Raw genomic sequence first — 18,461 nt, 5'->3', positions numbered from 1 at the left:
TGCACATTTAGATTTGGATTTAGAGCGGAGTCAACGAGGCTGTGTTCGTGCAGGGAGTTTTTATGTTCCATAACAACTCCCTGGTTCGTGGGACCTTAAATTTAGGTGCTCCTTACATTTTTCGAGATTATCATCCTCTTGTAAAGATGGTCGATATGACGTTTATGATCATATACGATTTGCACCACGACATTCTCATCGCGATCTGGAATACCTATATATATATATATATATATATATATATATATATATATATATATATACATATATATATGTCATCAGTTAATCGATCAGTTAATGCAGAATGAGCTCAGTCTGAACATTGGATAGTGACCCGATGTGAAAAGTAGGTTATAGCCATTCTGGTCTTACAGACTAATAATAAAATTAAGAGAAGAAAAAGAAGAAAAAAAACTTTGGTCTATTCCCTGTTAAGGGGATCCCTTCCGCCTTCCATGGTTATCTAGTATAGATTTCATTTCCCAGTCGTTTTCTGATTGTGATTACTTGACAACCAGAATTGTTTACATGTATGAAACTAAGGCCTACACAGAAAAGTTTGCTCATGTTGTGATAATAATTGTTTTTACAGTTTACTTGCCCAATGTTAGACTATGCTTTGTCTATGAAGTACGCAGTCTTTGTCTTAACGTAAGTATAGAACAATCCGCCTAAAGATTACATCCGTCTCTCTGTTTGACACTTTGTAGATATCACCCTAGGCTAGCCTAACTAGTAGAACTAGTGTTTAGTAACAATACAGTTCGGCAGAAAAATTCGGGTAATTAGGCCTTACAATACGACTTACTAGTACTAGTAGGCTAGTCCTTAAGCCTAGTTTTGTTCCAACTATTGCAACAGATATAACATAAACAAGACTACTTGACTACATTACCTTAGTAACAATAATGATGCAAAGAAAGACAAATACATACAATATGCCTAGGGCCTAGGTGTAGGCCTATATGTACAGAATGATTGTCTTGTGAACCCTGTAAAGTGTAGCCTAACTGTAAGTGCACCCTAATTCACGAAATCAGACGTAGTCCCTATGTTGGTGAGCAGGTCTAGCCTTAGCCTAGTATCAAGTAACTTGATGGGACTCCTGCCAGCATTGGGTACAGGGTAAGAAGGAAAAATTTTACCCTAGTAGGGGTTAGGAAGCTATATGAAGAACAGACTTGGCAAACGTGGCAAATAGCCACGTTGACAAAAAGGAATCATTATGAGACCCTTTGAAGTTGAGTGATAATCCAGATCTGACAAGCTAGACAGAGGAGTGGTAACTCGTCATGGATAGCTGAGGGTGATATCTAGTCTTGGATGTAATATACTTAACTGGTGATTTTGGAATATATGCAGAATCCTGAAAATATCACTATTAGGATGGTGACTTCGAAGTTCGCCCACTTAAGACTTAAAACACCCCAAAACTAAATCTTCTGGTATAAATCATTTGAAAATATACTTCATATGGTGGGAGAATTTTGTTATAGTACGATACACGGCCAAACTTTCTTTCCTGCAAACTGTTTTCACGTTGTTTTCCAAGAAGATTCTTCGTGATTGTGGAACTGGTATTTCTTGCTAGAGTATTGCGAATTTCGGCCACGCAACCTACAGTGTGGCGCTGGTAAAAATTGGTGGCGCTGTTGCTCTTTCAGTAATTATAACAGACTTCATAGATCTTCGTCATTTTATTGACAAATATGTAAGTAATTTCTTGCACACGGGTCATTTTGGAGAGAAAATAACTGTAGCTTCGTACTTTTTGGTGAAATTTGGCTCTTCCTGTAGGTTTTCATGGTGAAAATCGTGTATTTCTTAGGGTTCCCGAACTTCGCAGTATGGCGAACTTCGCAGTACTGACTATACTTGGTGAATTGATCCTAAGAGCCAAAAAATGTTGATACATTTGAACTTAAAAAGCAGTAGGCCTTGTTAGATCAGAAGTGTTAAGGACTGTCACTATTGACATTTTGCCTTTCTGTAAATGGCCATTCCACTGTCTAGAAAGTTTGCCTGCTGTGTTTATTACAGCTTTGTCGGAAGCAGTCTACCTAAATAATGGGACAATTTTTGAAATATTTCTAAATAAGATAGAAAAGAAACATGGCATATATCCTTGTACCTATTTTGTTGAGTAATTGTTAGCATAGGCTTATAAGTTATGTAACTAGTGTTATTTTAAACAAATTGGTGAAAAATTCTAGTAAACTGGAACGTCAAATAGTCGCATGCAATTTAACAATTCAAATGGTTAATTGATATATATATTGTTTTTTTTCATTGTGAATGATTGTTTTGTTTTGTATACCTCATTGCAGACTGCTTATTTGAGATGCCCCATACATGAATCAAGTTCGGATGAAGGAAAACTGCAATGCATGAAGATTTTTCGAGTACCTGCATAATGTCAGACAGTTCCTATGACAACACGACCCCCAGACTCCCATCACTCTTTCTTTCTCAAAGTCAACAAAATATCCCCTGGGGAGGATGTCCCAATATTGACAAAAGTCCGTCAAGGCCGGTGGCTTCACGTTCAACATTTGCTGCCAACAGAACCATCGAATTTCCAAGGTAACAGATTCAAAGAGAACAGAAATGGCACAACCGAGAAAGAAACAGCACGAGATGAAGAAAGAAAGTTAAAGAGTTACCAAGATCAGAAATTTATCACCACAAATATAACCAAAGCGGAGACTTCAAGCAGTGATTCAAACAATTATATGAGGGCAGCCTATTCAGATGTTTTGAGTAACGATGAAGTGAACTCTCTATCTTCTTTGGCGACACAGTCGACATTCCTGCCGGGAACTTCTACAAATAGTCCAGGTACGCCTCATAGACCATCGCGAGCAAAGCAATTAGTCCGCCGCGATAGTGAACATTCAACGGTATCTGTTTTTGATCGAGATGGGGGAACAGTTTTATTCTTTATTCACGGTGTAGGTGGTAGCTCTTCTCTCTGGTATTACCAAATGCGATATTTCCAGGAGCAAGGCTTTGAAGTTGTAGCCCCTGACTTGTTTGGACACGGCTTCAGCGATGCACCCAGGAGGGAATCGGCTTATTCGTTTTATGAATTGGCGGAAGACACCTTGGCCATCTTTGACAAATACTGTAAGAAGAGGAATATATTGATAGGACACTCCTATGGGTAATTATTCAATAATTTAATATTTAACAACTTTTAATGCAAAAACTGAAAAACAGAAAGTTTCTGCTACTTTGCATGGTTGCTGGACTTTGTTAACTGGACTTTTAGATGTTAAATATCCACCAAATTTATCAAATAGGCTTGGAGGCTCAACCAGGCCCAAGGAGTTACAAGTAGCTTGACTTTAACCATCCTTTGCAAGTAACAATTGAAACTATTCAAAAGGGTAATAAACTAATACATATGGTATGTGCTTAAACAGGTCAATCTACCTGGATATATGTATAATGTGATATCTGTTTGGTTGGTATTTTAAGTTAACTCTGACCATATGTGTAAACTAAACTTGTTGATCAACAGCAATTGACTATTTATACATCCATTCTCATGCTCCCTGGATAATTTACTTTCCTGTCTTAATATTGTACTATAACTTTCTTTAGGCTGTGCAAAAGTGTGGATAGGACTTAACTTGACAAAATCCTGAGCTGGCCACGTATTAATTGTGGACAGCCATTCAATATTCATTAGTACTTGTAATGGTTATATATTCATTCTCACCTTTGTGAAATTGTGAGACTTGTTCAGTGTTCATTTTGCTTTCGATTGCTCTCCTAGCACACAGTATCGACTTCAGGGTTTGCTTATATAATGCTATTGGTGTGATCTATGATTTCATAAAAGTGAAATATTCTTGATTATGAGCATGTAAGAAAGGAGCACAAGCCTCTCCTTTATTGGGGGGGGGGGGGGGGAAGTACTTTGAGAATTTTTGGGATCATGTTGCAAACTTTCCGTCTTTCCCAGATCATCCTTCTGTACGGTGATAGCCAGAGAACGTGAACGTAAAGTGACGAAGATGGTCCTTCTGAGCGGAGGAGGCCCTGTGTCACTTGATCCACAAGTCTGCAACATATTCTGTCTCCCATCTTGTGTGCTAGCTTGCTTGAAACCTTTACTTACGGATGCCTTTAGAAGGTGAGCTTGCTTTGTAGTCCTGTTTAAAATAATGCCTTTGTATCTTTGGCAATTCATCAAACAATTCGTCCTTGCTTTCATCAAAATATTCTTGCTTTCTGCAATAGTCTTACTGTATTCAAAATATGTCATCAAAAAGTCAAGTCATCCATCTAGACTTTTAGGAGGGAATTGGACCAACAAAGAACAATTATCACAAACAAACACATGCAACTACAGTAATGTGGATTTAGCAATTGAAAGTCATGTATTAAGAAATATTGATATTGATGATAGGCGGGAACTTAGGAAGTGATCTTTCCCATTTAAAAAAGCAACAGTTATCACATTAACAAGAATTACATGTAAATATTGAAGGATTCGGTTTCCACCTGTGACAGCTAGGTCAATCATATTTAGATCCCTTTATTTAAAAAAAACAAAACATACCGAATGGTAGATTAATTGATTGTACGCATAAATACTGCTTATATAGCGATATCACATATTTGATATCTCATATTCAGTCATGTGGCAATATTTGTGACTATCTGCAGGCAAGCTTTCCACAAACCACTACCAAGAGTGCCCTCAAGTAATTTCAGTGCCTTTAATGTGCCTTCATATGTGCTGAGGGGTACTATGCAGGGGCAGTATTGGCCAGAGGGTAATCAGGAATACCACGCAGCTGTGAACGTCGCAGTCCTACTCATTTATGGTTTGCAGGACGAATTTGTGACCTTAGACGAGACACAATGGATGCATGAAGTAAGCAATAGTAACAGACTAAACAGTAGAGAAAATAAATATTAAAAAAAATATGACTTGATTTGCATTGCATTCTTGCAGGTATAATGTCTCATCAAGTAGATTTTGGTCACTTGTAGTAGGTGGCCAAGTAAGCTGTTTCAGACAAGTTAGCAATATGGGTGCATCGCGTCACACACAGGTGTGGACACGAGCTTGTAACCATGCTATCGCAAGGTTGCCATCATTAGCTGCTCTTACAATACACTATATGATAATATAAGTTTGCTGGACAAATCCATACAGTGAATGTGGTTTATCAATTAAGAATGGAAGGACCATATTTTTTAGAAGAAATATTGGTCAATATTGTTCGCAAATGCCCCAAAATATGGATGTTTTAGTCATCTTTTCGAATATAAACATACTTGATGCTTAATAATAGTGTGTCTTTTAATGATACATTTTATTACATTTCACTTTAAAAGGTGGAAAGATCACATGTTCAAAAAAAGAAAAAAAAATTGCTTGATGGCTCTTGCACAACAGCCTACTAAAAAGAGACATGTTTCTTACCTGAATTCATAGAAGGAATATTTCTCAGTAGTAAATTTTCAAAGTAAGTCGAAGTTTGGATTACAAGTGCAAAAATGTTGTAGAAGTGTTGTTTAGTGTGTTAGAAGTGGCTAAAATTGGGAAATATTTGTTACTCTGCAGACCATTTTTGCCTCAACCATGGAGACCGTGGAAGCTGGCCACATGGTAATGTTGGAATGCCCTGACCAAACTAATCAACTCATTCATCAGTTTGTCATGAAAGATATGATTGTCAGGCCAAAGACAGGCAGACAAGAAGACACACACAAAGGGACACCATCACCAGCATTGTCTAGGAAGAAGACAATGCCTCATTTAATGCCCGGCGGTATCTCATTGTCCTAACCTGATAGAAATGGTAACCATCACCAGCATTGTCTAGGAAGAAGACAATGCATGGAAAGGTAAACCAATTGTCCCAGAGCATTTCCCTGCTATGGATTAAGGGCACCATACTGGCATTGTGTATGCAGACGTATTTATGAATTTTCAATCCGTGCAAAGTAAGTCAACCAAAGAGGTTTTAATGTGAATGATCAAGTCCGTCCAAGTAAGTCTGAAATCTTGAAAAAGGTCCCAAGAGTGTCTTGGTCACTGCAGCTACTGTAGAATGTTTAAAAGCAAGAAAGTTCCTCTAACCCAGCCTTCATGCTTTATATGCTTTGATTAAATTCAACAGGAAGTCTTCTTCTTTTGTATACTGCAATGAAATGTTTCTCTTTGGTATTGAGGAAAACACAGGATCACAAAGACTTGAAAGTTCTTCAACATTTTCAGTACCATTTGAATATTATTTGTACTTTCTCTTATTTGACAATCAATTTCCCAAGGAGTGAAAAAAAGCTCTACTTATTTTAAGAATAATTGTTTTTAAACTTTGATATGCCATTTTCACCTTGAAACAGTTTTATTGTGTTTTTTTTTATTATGATGAACTATTAAAGGGATACTCAGGTGGTAAACAATGTAAAATGTTAAATCGAATAGTAAAGATATTCCAAAACTGTTAATTAATAATCCCACCTCAGTATCTTGTGCCTTATCCGAGATGCTGTATGGTTGATTGAATGTAACATATTTTGACTAGCTTAACCTTCTCCTCCGCTCTGCAGATTACTGTAGGTGGTTTGTGATGTTATTTGGGCAGATATTCTTCAAATGCTTTACTTAAAAGACTTTTATAATCTTCTTGATTGATTTTTATCCTTGAAACAAGTCTGATAACATTTGGATTGTTTCCTCAGCTGTCAATATTATCTCTTAATGTAAATTTCATAATACAACTCTTTTTTTTAATAAAAAATATAATTTTCCTTTGTGGATAAATGATTGAAATATTATGAAGAAAACACAAAACACACTTTCCACCAATTGCCCTGATGACATCACTCACTATGCTGTTGCCAGATACATGTAAAAACAAATTGCCAAATTTGAAACAAAATCATATTATTGTGATACAAATTTGCTAAATAGGTGTGGTTTAAACCTATAGAGGTAGACAAATTTTCAGCAATTTTACTAAGCAATCATGTTCAGCCACCAGCATAATCCTTTTCATGAAAATTGATTTATGTCAGCAGTAGTTTCCCAGTTCAAATAGTTACTGTAAACTTGTTGTATTTGATATAGAGCAGACAGCACTTTGATGTTAACCTGTTCTGCTTCTCTTTATAAAATGACTTTTGATATTTACTTGGAGACTAATTTAGTTTTTAAGAAAGTTTACTGCAGACACCTACAATAGAGTTCTTAACACAATATCAGTAAGACCATTTAGTGAATGTTTTTATGTAAATTAGTGTACATTTAATATCATTTTCCTTTACATCTTTTTCTACATTATATTGTAGCCACTGGTCTTTAGCCTCCCTCATAACACCATGACTGGAATGTTAACATCGTGGGAGCTTCACCATTTCTAATATTTTGGTGTCTGCTCTGTTTCAATTCCACTAAATATACTTTCCGTGAATATTTTGGTTTGCATATTTAAACACAACAGCATGTAGAGGAAATGTCTAGATAGTTATATTGTTAACTATGTAATTGATTTTAACCTTGCTTGTAATGGACCGGGGTATTATTTTAAGAGGGTTATTAAGTGTATCTTTATAGAAAATCATGTCTTTCTGGAATCCAGTATATATATGGGAGCACTTTACATAAGTATAAATGTCGATGAGGTGGTATTAATGTGGATAATATATTTATTTCAGATCCTTATCGGGTTAACTTGTTGTATGTATTCTGAACCTTTAAAATATCACTATTTGAGACAGGTTTTCGTTTTATTGGTCATGTTAATAATAAAAAATGAGTTAATCATGAATTTGATAAGATTCAAGGACAGCTCACCTTGAAGAAATGTTAACCAAATAAATCGGGGGAAAAAGCTAATTTTCTTCAGTTTTTGTAAGACCTAGTTCAAAAGATCAAGTGTAAATCAGAAGTGAATATTATTAATATTTGTACCAAGAATATGCACATTCATTAGTAAATTACATATCAACATATTCAAAAAGTTTCCACACTTTCTATATCAAATCTACATCCGTTGTGGAAAGTAATTGTTTCCCCATTTCTTCTGATATTTTTGTGTCAAACAAGGTATCATTACATCAATTCATGTATTGCTAGATATATCTATTGCAGAATGTATCATTGTGCAAATTAGCAACATTATCAGCTGAATATCCCTGTCAGCCGACATGAACCACAATTAAGGAATCTAGTTAATAAATATGAAGCTAATTACAAACTATTGTTTTTATTGATCCATATGACTGGTCTAATTCATACCGTCACAAAAGCAGAAAAAAAATAAAAACAAATCAGGTTAATTGCAGATATTTATTGACCATTAATATATGATAACTGTGCAGTGCATTTGGCAAGCAGATGGAAAAAGATGATGCAAAGCTGAAATTTACCTTCTTACAGCTTAGGTATTGCAGTAATACAAAAGCATAACTATGTGCATATTTACATAACTAATGGTGTTCCTGGTTGTGTTTTACTTCATGCAGTGAATATTACAGGTTCAGTGTTTTATCATAGAACAGCCATTTCATGGAAACAGGAAATGTTGATTGCTAGAAACTTAAAATCAAATACTTTTATTTACAGTTAACTCTTAATATAAAATGGGAATGTATTTATTGTAAGTCATTTATGAAATGCTTTTCGTATCTCGTGTATATTGTATAGAAAGGAAATAAAATAAAGAGAAAATAGTTGGTAGTCAAGGCAAACTTAACAAAAGGAATAAAAGTTTAGCCTCTAACATGTAGTCTAGTTTTATTATGATGGAAGAGAATAAAAAGGGTGGGGGTGGGGGAAAAAAATCAAAATTATTTTAATGAAACCCTCTTCAAGAATTGGCATCAATACTGATCACCTTGAAGTATGCTTGCCATAAAACCCACTTCCAGATTTGGCATCAATACTGATCACCTTGAAGTATGCTCGCCACAAAACCCACTTCAAGATTTGGCATCAATACTGATCACCTTGAAGTATGCTCGCCATAAAACCCACTTCAAGATTGGCATCAATACTGATCACCTTGAAGTATGCTGGTCATAAAACCCACTTCAAGATTTGGCATCAATACCGATCACCTTGAAGTATGCTCGCCACAAAACCCACTTCAAGATTCGGCATCAATACTGATCACCTTGAAGTATGCTCGCCATAAAACCCACTTCAAGATTGGCATCAATACTGATCACCTTGAAGTATACTGGTCATAAAACCCACTTCAAGATTTGGCATCAATACTGATCACCTTGAAGTATGCTGGTCATAAAACCCACTTCAAGATTTGGCATCAATACTGATCACCTTGAAGTATGCTCACCATAAACCCACTTCAAGATTTGGCATCAATACTGATCACCTTGAAGTATGCTGGTCATAAAACCCACTTCAAGATTTGGCATCAATACTGATCACCTTGAAGTATGCTTGCCATCAAACCCACTTCAAGATTGGCATCAATACTGATCACCTTGAAGTATGCTTGCCATAAAACCCACTTCAAGATTTGGCATTAATACTGATCACCTTGAGTATGCTTGCCATTAAACCCACTTCAAGATTGGCATTAATACTGATCACCTTGAAGTATGCTTGCTATAAAAACCCACTTCAGGATTGGCATCAATACTGATCACCTTGAAGTATGCTCGCCATAAAACCCACTTCAAGATGGATACTCTTTAAGCGTTTTCTTTACAATTCTTACTCTTTTTTTGCAGTGGTTATATGGTGAGGTTCAATGCAATCTAAAGGGCACATTAAAGTTCATGAGAAGAACACATTTAGGACTACCAGCTTCATTTCAAATTTGCGTTCGCTCCTAAATCTTGAAGCAGAGCTCCGTTACTGATAGGACTGTATATATGCACATATGGAAAAATACTACATGTGCAACATGAAGAAATACATGTGCAACATGTAGAACACTATGTGCAACACCAAGAAACAGTACATGCCAAACAAGCAATTAAAACAGTTTATAGTTTTTAGGTAGGCAAAATCTTTGAGAAAGAATTGTTTTGAAATTGATTGTGAAATTTTGTATGGAAAAATTGCAAACAGAAATTGCTAGCACATGATGTTCAAACAAAACACATGGTATTTTTAAACAATTATGGTAAACTTTCCTCTAGCAATGTCACTATATATACTAGAGTTGGTTGAAAAAAATGGAATATAAGGAAATAATTACATGTATTTATTTCGTACATAATAAAAAGAACTTTTAAAAGCTGCCTTGAGGATCCATTCTACTAAATATAATTATCAAGGAAATCTACTGTATAAAAATTCCATGTAAACTTATTTCTTCACTTCTTCAGCCTGAAATGAGTATAATAGTCTAACTCCCCCCCCCCCCCTCCCCCCACCATTCTCATCTCTCTGTAATGCTAGCCAGATACATCACTGAATTATTAAATCTTAACTTTGATTCCCTTTAGTAGAATTCATGGTTAAAAACAAGCATAAAATTACAAAGTCAAGTGACGAGTATGAATTCAAGAAACAAACACAATTCTAGGTTAAAGCAGCAGCACGCAATCGTCTCCTCATTCCAAATAACATTTTCCACTCCCATCTATTAGTAATTAACCCATCGTTTTCAGTTTTTATTTCAAGATCAGCTAAAATTCATGGAATAAAAACAGACTGTCATAGCTCAACAGAAATTTTGTCCAATATTTCACTAATATTGCAAAATAACTCATTTTCCTTGGAATAAAAGCCTTTTTTTTAACTTGCTGGTAGTACTACCAATGCTGTATTCCTTCCTGTGTTAGCAAGATTCTTGAATTTCAGTCACCCTTTGAAGTCTTGTCTATAAGTCAGACCTAAACAAAGTGCATGTGAATATAAAGGTATTTACAGTATTTCAGTGATGCTTTAAGTACATGTCTAGCTAAATTGTGTCGTATTTAATAACCATATTCGATGGCACCAAAGAAAAGTGTTATTCCCATACATAACACTGAAAAAATATGGCCTATCAGTCACTGGTATCCCTTATTTAAGTTTACTCAACCTTCGCACTTGCATATTTAACTCATTTCAAAACTCTGCATACAAACAGTTCAGGCCTGGGATGTTTATGTCACAGAGGACCCCAGTTTTTAAATTTTCCATCTTTTCCTATAAATGAATTATGAAAATGAGAATACATTATTTTGTATATCATTATTTCCCAGGCTCCTTCATTGACCAAAGGGTCCCTTAATTGAACCCCTGCCCCACTCCCTCCTGACCCTCTCTCATCAAGCCTGCATACATCATAAGCTGAGTACATGGTTCTTATGTGGGTAAGTGTCTGACCCATGGGACTTTCTGAGAGTGGTTTTAGTAGTCTGTGCTATCATGATACAGGTTGTGCTGACATGACAGAAAAGGAAAACCACTGAATTAGAGTTCTTTCACTAACCATTGGGAGCTAATTTGGTATTTAAGAAGTGAGAGAATAACTTATCTGGTATCACATCACAAACTGATATGTGAAATGGTCAAAGGACTATACAAACTTGTCCAGTCTTGTACAGAGAAAGTCATGAACCACAATATCTTATAAGAGTCAGAATTCAAGAGCTTTTACAGAGGAATTCAGGAACTACAGTATCTTATATAAAAGATAATTCAAGAGCTTTTACAATGGTAGTCAGGAACCACAGTGTCTTAAAACAGAAATCAGAGCTCCTGCAACAATATTTGAAGGCTAAATTATCCTCTGAATCTGTATATAATTCATCATGCATAAAAATATAAACATATAAATATGAACATTAAAGGTCTACAGACATCTATAAACAACATTGTCCTTATCACTCTCATAGACAATAGAAATCATGAAAATGAACACTGACCCCCAGGATTGTGGCCTAAGGCATTTTTTGAAATATTTTATTTTCTTCTTTGAAAAGAGGAACATCACATTATTTAAATGATATTTAATGAGTTTCCCAATTTTATCAAAACAATTGTCTTTCATCAGAAACAGTAATGATTTCATTAAGCAATTTATGTCAAATAAACATTCTGTGACTATTATTGAACAATGGAATTATAATTTAACACAATAGACAGGCTAGACATGCCTTTCTAATCTCAATTACATTAATGGTGACGAAATTATGCAATTCATACGCTTTTGTTATTAAATAATGGAGGTAGCTTACTGAAGAGAGGCGATGATTGATTAATACAATATTTGGGCTTGAGGGGAAAAGGGGAAGGAGGGAGGGAGGGGGACGTTAATTTATTATTGCAGATCAAAATTATTGAAAAGACTACAAATTATTCAAAGAAATTGCACATTTTTTGTCAGAAAGGAGTGTAGGGAAGTCCTCCATCCCACCCTGTTCATTTGTTTACAATACAGTTTACAGTGTTAGTCAATTCATGTAAACTGTATTCATTAGGACAAAAGAAGCTAACCCAGTAATTGACTCTTATTCAATCTAATCTTAGAATCTAAGAAATTTAAAAAATAAACATTATGATTATCTCTGCCCCCTGTGCGATGGTCAGTAGAATGAAAAGCAACATTCATATGGAAATCACCTTCATCACTTGACAATTATAAAAAGATTCTTTCAAATTCACCAATTGAGGAACACTCCGTCACGCTGGGATCTTAATCAACCAAACCTCCAGGAGAAGAGGGCGCTACTGTCCAATCTTGATATCTACTGGTCTGATCATCCTCTCACCCTCTATGAGGAAGATGTTGCAAGCTTTATGGAGGAGATGGACTCCCATCTGCCTCTTCTTGGAGCTGTCCCAGGTCGATGCCATGCCATAATAATCACCTTTCTTGACATTAGTGAGTCTCTGCAGACCTGAGAAATAATTAATGCCAATAAATCATCACAAAAGGGAGTTCTTGGAAGGTTTGGTTTTAACCAATCCTAATGGGACACAAATTTCAATATTGAAATGAAATAAAGTCACCTGATAATTCACAAGTCACCCCCCCCCCAAAAATAGTAATAATAATAGTAACATTAAAGTATACAAAAAAGTAGACAAAGCAAAAAAAATGATCAACGAAGAAAAGTATAAAATATCAGATCAGTCTTGTCCATCTCCTATTCTTTAAGACAATGGGTAAAGTAAAAAAAATATTTGTACTGTTCCAAAACTGACAACTTAATCAATCCAGAAATTCAGTTCTTTTAAATAACTAATCTTTAAAGCAGTACTGAAAAGCGTAGTACTAGAAATGTAACAATTGGTTAAATTGGTGAAAAACTGAGAAAAAAGCAACCCTCACACATCAATTTATTAATCACCCATCTCAACATTTTCCTAAGACTAGTTTCTTTTCTGTTAGAGTCAGGGCAGATCTGTTACCAACAAACTCCAGTTGTAAGAAACTAACATGTTTTACTTAGTACTAACAAACAGAGCAACTTCAGCTTTGCATACTTACTTAAGGCATCTACCATGCAGGCTTCTCTGGTGTAAGCTTCCACTGGAATAACATTCTGAAAGATGTGCAGTGAGATAACACCAAGACCAGCTGACCAGATTTCTCTGATATGGTTAACTTTCTTGCTTGGCTGAAGAAAATCAAACAAAATCATTTCAAACACTACACTACAAAAACATTACCCACGACTGTATTAATCAAGCGAAAACGTTGATTTTAAGACTTGAAGCTAGTATTTCAAAATGTTAGCAGCCTATTACCAAACCAGAAATATATATATAAAGACTGGTGACTACACCCTATTAACATCAATGTTTTAAATACAGGCGGGGGTGGTTGCTACTGACAACCAAACATGCTTGGGATCTATCCTGATGCTCCTCACAAACATTGTCCTGAACATGATTGCCACCGTCTTGCCATATAACCAAAGAACTTATATAACATGCAGATCACAAACTTTTTCTTAGAATATATTTCTCTCACGATTAGAAATAGGAGATAAATAATAAATCTTAGGAAATTTTCAAACAGTACCCCTTTCTGCTTCTTCTTCTTCTTTTTTTCTCTCTTCTTCACTGCATCGAGCGCCTCGTAGAAATGAGCGTATGGTCGAGCCCTTTTGCCTTTACCGATGTAGAATATTGACGAGACAAAAATCCGGAATATTTCCAACGGAGAGAGCACTGTGTGTCTCATGGGAAGATTTAGAGAGACTCTCGGATCTAAGAGAAGGTAATTGAAGGAAGACTTCATGACCCCTTCCCTCCATTTACGCTTGGGATCTGGAACCTGAAACTGGGACACCATCTCCGCTTCTAGTATGCTGAGGTCATCAAGGCGCTTGAGGCCAGTTAGTACTTGGGCAAGTTCGTGCTTAAACGCTGCAAAGAAAACAGTTGAAAAGGAAGAAATAAATATATATTTTGTATTTACCAAGCTGAGACGCTTAACAAACAAACAAACAAAATACAAATGCAATTAAAATTAATAAATTCTAAAGAGGGCAAGAAAGCTTCAATTTCCTGATGAGTTTAGTTCAACTGCTCACTTGAAGAACGAACATTAATATTTGTGAAAAGAGAAATTTATGAAAGAAAGATATCAACATATCAAAAAGTGATGCTAATCTCTATACATTATTCACAATTTTACACTAATACTGTCACTCATGTTTATGCTATACAGACTGTTTGTCAGATTTACAAAACACAAACTCACAGTCTTCAGCTGCAGGCTTTAATCTCTCTCTTTCTGGATCCTTCAATATTTTTGTGAGTAATATTAAGTAAACCCTTCGAGTGGTCTTGGTGATAGGTCCAGGCTCTTCTCCTAGTTTCCTTAGACGAGCATGGATGTCCGAATTGGTCAAGTCGAGCAGTTCATCCAGAATCACCACGGATTCCTTCTCCTCCTCATCCGAAACAAAACTCTTCCAATCGTACAGGATGGTGTCGTCGCTCAACCTTGTCGAGTTCCCGGCAGCAGAGACATCGGCACACTGTGAGTGGCGATCTGGAAGATCGACGATTGAGCTGTTTGGCGTGATTTTATGACTTTCGCAAGCCGAGGGCAGGCTTTGCTCTATTAGGCCAGCGTCTGCTTCTCTGTCAAAGTAAAGGAACTCTAGGACTTCACCTTCTCTGGAATCTGTTCGGTCTCCTCCGACTGGAGACAAATGTTGAAACATCGAAGAGCGGCATTTCTTATTTGAGCGTGGAACAGATTTGTCGATGTTTTGTTGAGGAGTTGTTTCAGAACTGAGATTGGGTGAACTCTCTGAGATGAATTTACACAAATCTTCTGTGAACGAGGGATTCCTTACGACACCGACAGTCGGGGACGGATCGTTACTGCAATGTCTTGAGCTTGGTTCAAATTGTTTTCCTACGGTTCGTAAAGATTGACAGTCACGGTCTGAGTTATTAAGATCCAAGTCATTTAATGCAGAACAGGTCTTCATTAACACATGAGAGACAGGGCTGGAATCTTCTGCTTGTTCTACTTTGATCCCTACATCTTGAGGGCTTGAGGATTGGCTAGTTAGATGAGAAAACATACATGTTTTCCTCTTATCCCTTGAAACCCTTTTGTAAAATATGACCGTATTGTCCGGGGATGTTACATCCAATCCTTGACCATCAAGTAAAGTAAAGTCTTCAGTCGAATATCCTTGAGATAGGAATGACATTCCTGCATCACCGCTACCGTCTAAAACTGACCCTCCAGCTCCTAACTCCTCCTCTATTTCCCCTTCAATGATGGAATCTGGAAAAGAGTTAAGACTGTCGCTTCCCTCTTCCTCTGGAATGCCATTGAAGAAGCTGACCCGCTTTTTGTGCCTCTCCCTCGGAAGTTCTCTGTGTCGTAAGATCCCTGAGATGTCTTGGCTGTTTGTATTTGAGTTCAAAGATAAATTGACAGATGCATTGTGGGAGTTAGCAGTGTCACCCTGTGATAGTTCCCCTGATTGAAATGAATGGTTTGAACCATTACTGCTGCATAGATCTTCATTAGAAAAGTAACTTATGGATAGATCTGTGGTGTCTGGTAGACTGTTAGACTCTACAAGATCGCACAGTCCTGCGATAAAGAAGAGATATGATAACAACAATATGTATTAATTAGATAGATAGAATTCATATACTGATTTATTACTGTTATTAATGCTGACTGTCTTAACTCATGAATCTAATGAATTTGTTCTTCGTTAACTCCCTAAATAAAAGGAATGCCAAGAGGACAGATTACTTATGCCAACTTGGGCAAAGTCTGTCTTTGTTTTAGAAACCAAAAAATAGTCCAAGCAAGCTACCACAGGCAAAACATTCTGAATTCCTGATTACATATATCTCTGTATTTAGTAAATAACAAAGGTTTACATTAGGAGGCCCTCCAGATTCCATTACATTAAGTCAGCCCTAGGTTCCTTCGTTTCCACGACAATGTAAACTAGTGCACTATTTTTGGTATGTTACCATCTCCAACCTGGTCAAGGTGCAACAAGCCTTTTATCAACTTGTAACAAAAATGAAAACAACTTTAGCCCCAATTCTTAAATGTAAATTAGCAAAGGCCTAGGCAGAACTGCTATACAAATGTCATAGGGCAAAGTACATCAAGAATATTATAAGTTAATTGGTCTTATCCAGGTACGCAACATAAATTTAATATTTTGACACTGATGGAAAGAAGTAGATAATTGTCTTTTTTCTCAAGTCTTTCAACAACAGAAGACAATAATATTAAGAGGACAGGATTATTGAATCTCCTTCTTCAATAATTTAAGAATAATAGAGCATCTTAAAAAAAGGAGGAAACCAAAGGCATTTTTCTCCTTTCCACATTACACCTGCTGGCCTTTTATTTACTGCTATGTTATTTACTTGTATATGTGATTTCTCTCTGATCCTCCTCTTCATCCTCTGATAGTATATCGATCTCTGTCTGCTGGAGAAGATCGACACAGTCCCACTTGTCTGAGGCCTGGGCTAAAGACAGAGCTGTTTGTCCTTCCTCATCCTGTAGAGTGGGGTCCCCTCCACTAGCTAAAAGACACTCTAGGATCTCAAAGTGGCCCCACGAAGCAGCGACATGAACTGGTGTTAAACCATCCACGGATCTGGAAAAGATAAAGTCAGAAAGAGTTGTTACATTTAAGTAGTTTTAATAAGAAGTGATAAAGCATTTAGCACTAACTTAGCTTCACTTCAAGCTCAAAATCTGTTACAAGATGTAATGGCAACAGGATATTTACAATAACATTTCCAGAGAAGGCTGGGTTGTAGTTAATGGACAGCTTGATTTTTCTGCTTACTCCTCAAATATGAATGGTTCATCTGCCGTTCTGATTTTACCTGGTATTCGGATCTGCTCCATACCCCAGAAGCATTCTCGTGAACTCTAATGCATTGTAAGAGGTCATGCCTGCTGCATAATGGAGGAGTGCAATGCCTTCTGAGGGAAGAAGCAAGCTAGGATCAGCACCATCCTCAAGGAATTCCTCTGCAGTCCTGAGAAATTAACAGTGAATGAAGAGAATCTTACGTGAATATTCAGTTTGCACAGAATATAAATACATATACATGCTCATTTCCTAATATACCAATCAAACGATGATGAGGGGATACAACATAACACCAGGATTATTAAAGTTACTTAAGAAATTTCTACCATGATGGCCTGAATAGCATTCCTCTAACCTAAATGAATTAACATTAGTTCCATCATGGTGAGGGTGAAACACGGCACATTGATAACTTTGAAGTGCCAAGATTTACTCATTGTCAAATCAGTTGAGCTTTAACCTTTAGTCCTAATGTTAGCTAGCCCTGGCCTAAGTTTTACAAAGAGTCAAAGACAATAGGCTCTTACTAGCCTAGGTATCATTTATTTTGTTTGTTGGTAAGGATAGTATATTTCTCCCTAATTACAGAGATATTGACAAAACAAATTAATTGATGGTTCATGTATCCAGATTCCAGCTAGGCTACCTACTGACCTAGTACAACTACAGAACTATTAACCTAGGCTAGTCCCTAACTGTATAATATATCTAGTACTACTACTACTACTAGGCTAGGGCACCTAACCTAGATCCTGATATTATCCAAAGCTGTAGGGCATAATATGTATCACATCATGTTAGGTTTCAAGTCCAAGTCATACTACTTTACTAGGGTTGCAAACGTAAATGTATATACTGGGTACTACTACTACTAGCCTAGCCAAGGACATTATACTAAGTACTTAGTTAGGCCAGGCCCTAACTCAGTGTAACTTCAGTTCCAACTGTTTTGCCTACACAATATCATCTTGGTAAAGAGCTGCTGCGAGCTGTTGACACTTGTGGAGTTTCTCCGCCATGCATTGGCCTTATTTGGGCTCAACTTAGAATGTCATTACAGGAAACTGTTTTAAACTTGTTGCTTTATCGGTCACATTCTGTCAATTGTTCAATGTTGTTGAGCATCTGCCCAATTAATATACCAGGGTCTTCCACGGCTGTGATTTTTTCAATACAATTTTACGTAT

The 18,461-nt window shown here is 36.4% G+C and overlaps 2 protein-coding genes across 2 annotated transcripts; one reads left to right on the top strand and one right to left on the bottom strand.

The window, feature by feature from the left end:
• The first annotated feature begins 491 nt into the window (after positions 1 to 491).
• On the top strand, positions 492 to 7,864 carry LOC139979171 (protein ABHD8-like). The gene is made up of 5 exons (XM_071989897.1): positions 492 to 651; positions 2,328 to 3,163; positions 3,971 to 4,141; positions 4,678 to 4,888; positions 5,585 to 7,864. Exons 2-5 carry the CDS (start codon positions 2,430 to 2,432, stop codon positions 5,807 to 5,809), a joined length of 1,341 nt encoding a protein of 446 aa, XP_071845998.1. The 5' UTR covers positions 492 to 651; positions 2,328 to 2,429; the 3' UTR covers positions 5,810 to 7,864.
• A 439-nt stretch (positions 7,865 to 8,303) lies between these two features.
• On the bottom strand, positions 8,304 to 18,458 carry LOC139979161 (uncharacterized). The gene is made up of 7 exons (XM_071989874.1): positions 18,232 to 18,458; positions 17,285 to 17,440; positions 16,814 to 17,049; positions 14,649 to 16,010; positions 13,965 to 14,311; positions 13,428 to 13,557; positions 8,304 to 12,834 (listed from the first exon to the last, which is right to left on the bottom strand). Exons 1-7 carry the CDS (start codon positions 18,291 to 18,293, stop codon positions 12,662 to 12,664), a joined length of 2,466 nt encoding a protein of 821 aa, XP_071845975.1. The 5' UTR covers positions 18,294 to 18,458; the 3' UTR covers positions 8,304 to 12,661.
• Between the last annotated feature and the right edge of the window lie 3 nt (positions 18,459 to 18,461).

This window comes from Apostichopus japonicus, chromosome 13, assembly GCF_037975245.1.
Source record: "Apostichopus japonicus isolate 1M-3 chromosome 13, ASM3797524v1, whole genome shotgun sequence".
NCBI lineage: Eukaryota > Metazoa > Echinodermata > Holothuroidea > Aspidochirotida > Stichopodidae > Apostichopus > Apostichopus japonicus.
Note: the sequence above shows the minus strand (reverse complement) of the source record. Positions and strands in the feature narration are given on the sequence as shown.

What these genes read in the sequence shown, in the direction of transcription:
- LOC139979161 (XM_071989874.1), bottom strand. Translation starts at nt 18,293, where the DNA reads ATGGCGGAGAAACTCCACAAGTGTCAACAGCTCGCAGCAGCTCTTTAC. An exon ending in GAGAGAAATCACATATACAA is followed by an intron (nt 16,011 to 16,813) that starts GTAAATAACATA and finishes TCTTTATCGCAG; the next exon opens with GACTGTGCGATCTTGTAGAG. An exon ending in CTGCATGGTAGATGCCTTAA is followed by an intron (nt 12,835 to 13,427) that starts GTAAGTATGCAA and finishes ATTATTTCTCAG; the next exon opens with GTCTGCAGAGACTCACTAAT.
- LOC139979171 (XM_071989897.1), top strand. Translation starts at nt 2,430, where the DNA reads ATGACAACACGACCCCCAGACTCCCATCACTCTTTCTTTCTCAAAGTC. An exon ending in TTGATAGGACACTCCTATGG is followed by an intron (nt 3,164 to 3,970) that starts GTAATTATTCAA and finishes CGTCTTTCCCAG; the next exon opens with ATCATCCTTCTGTACGGTGA. An exon ending in AGACACAATGGATGCATGAA is followed by an intron (nt 4,889 to 5,584) that starts GTAAGCAATAGT and finishes GTTACTCTGCAG; the next exon opens with ACCATTTTTGCCTCAACCAT.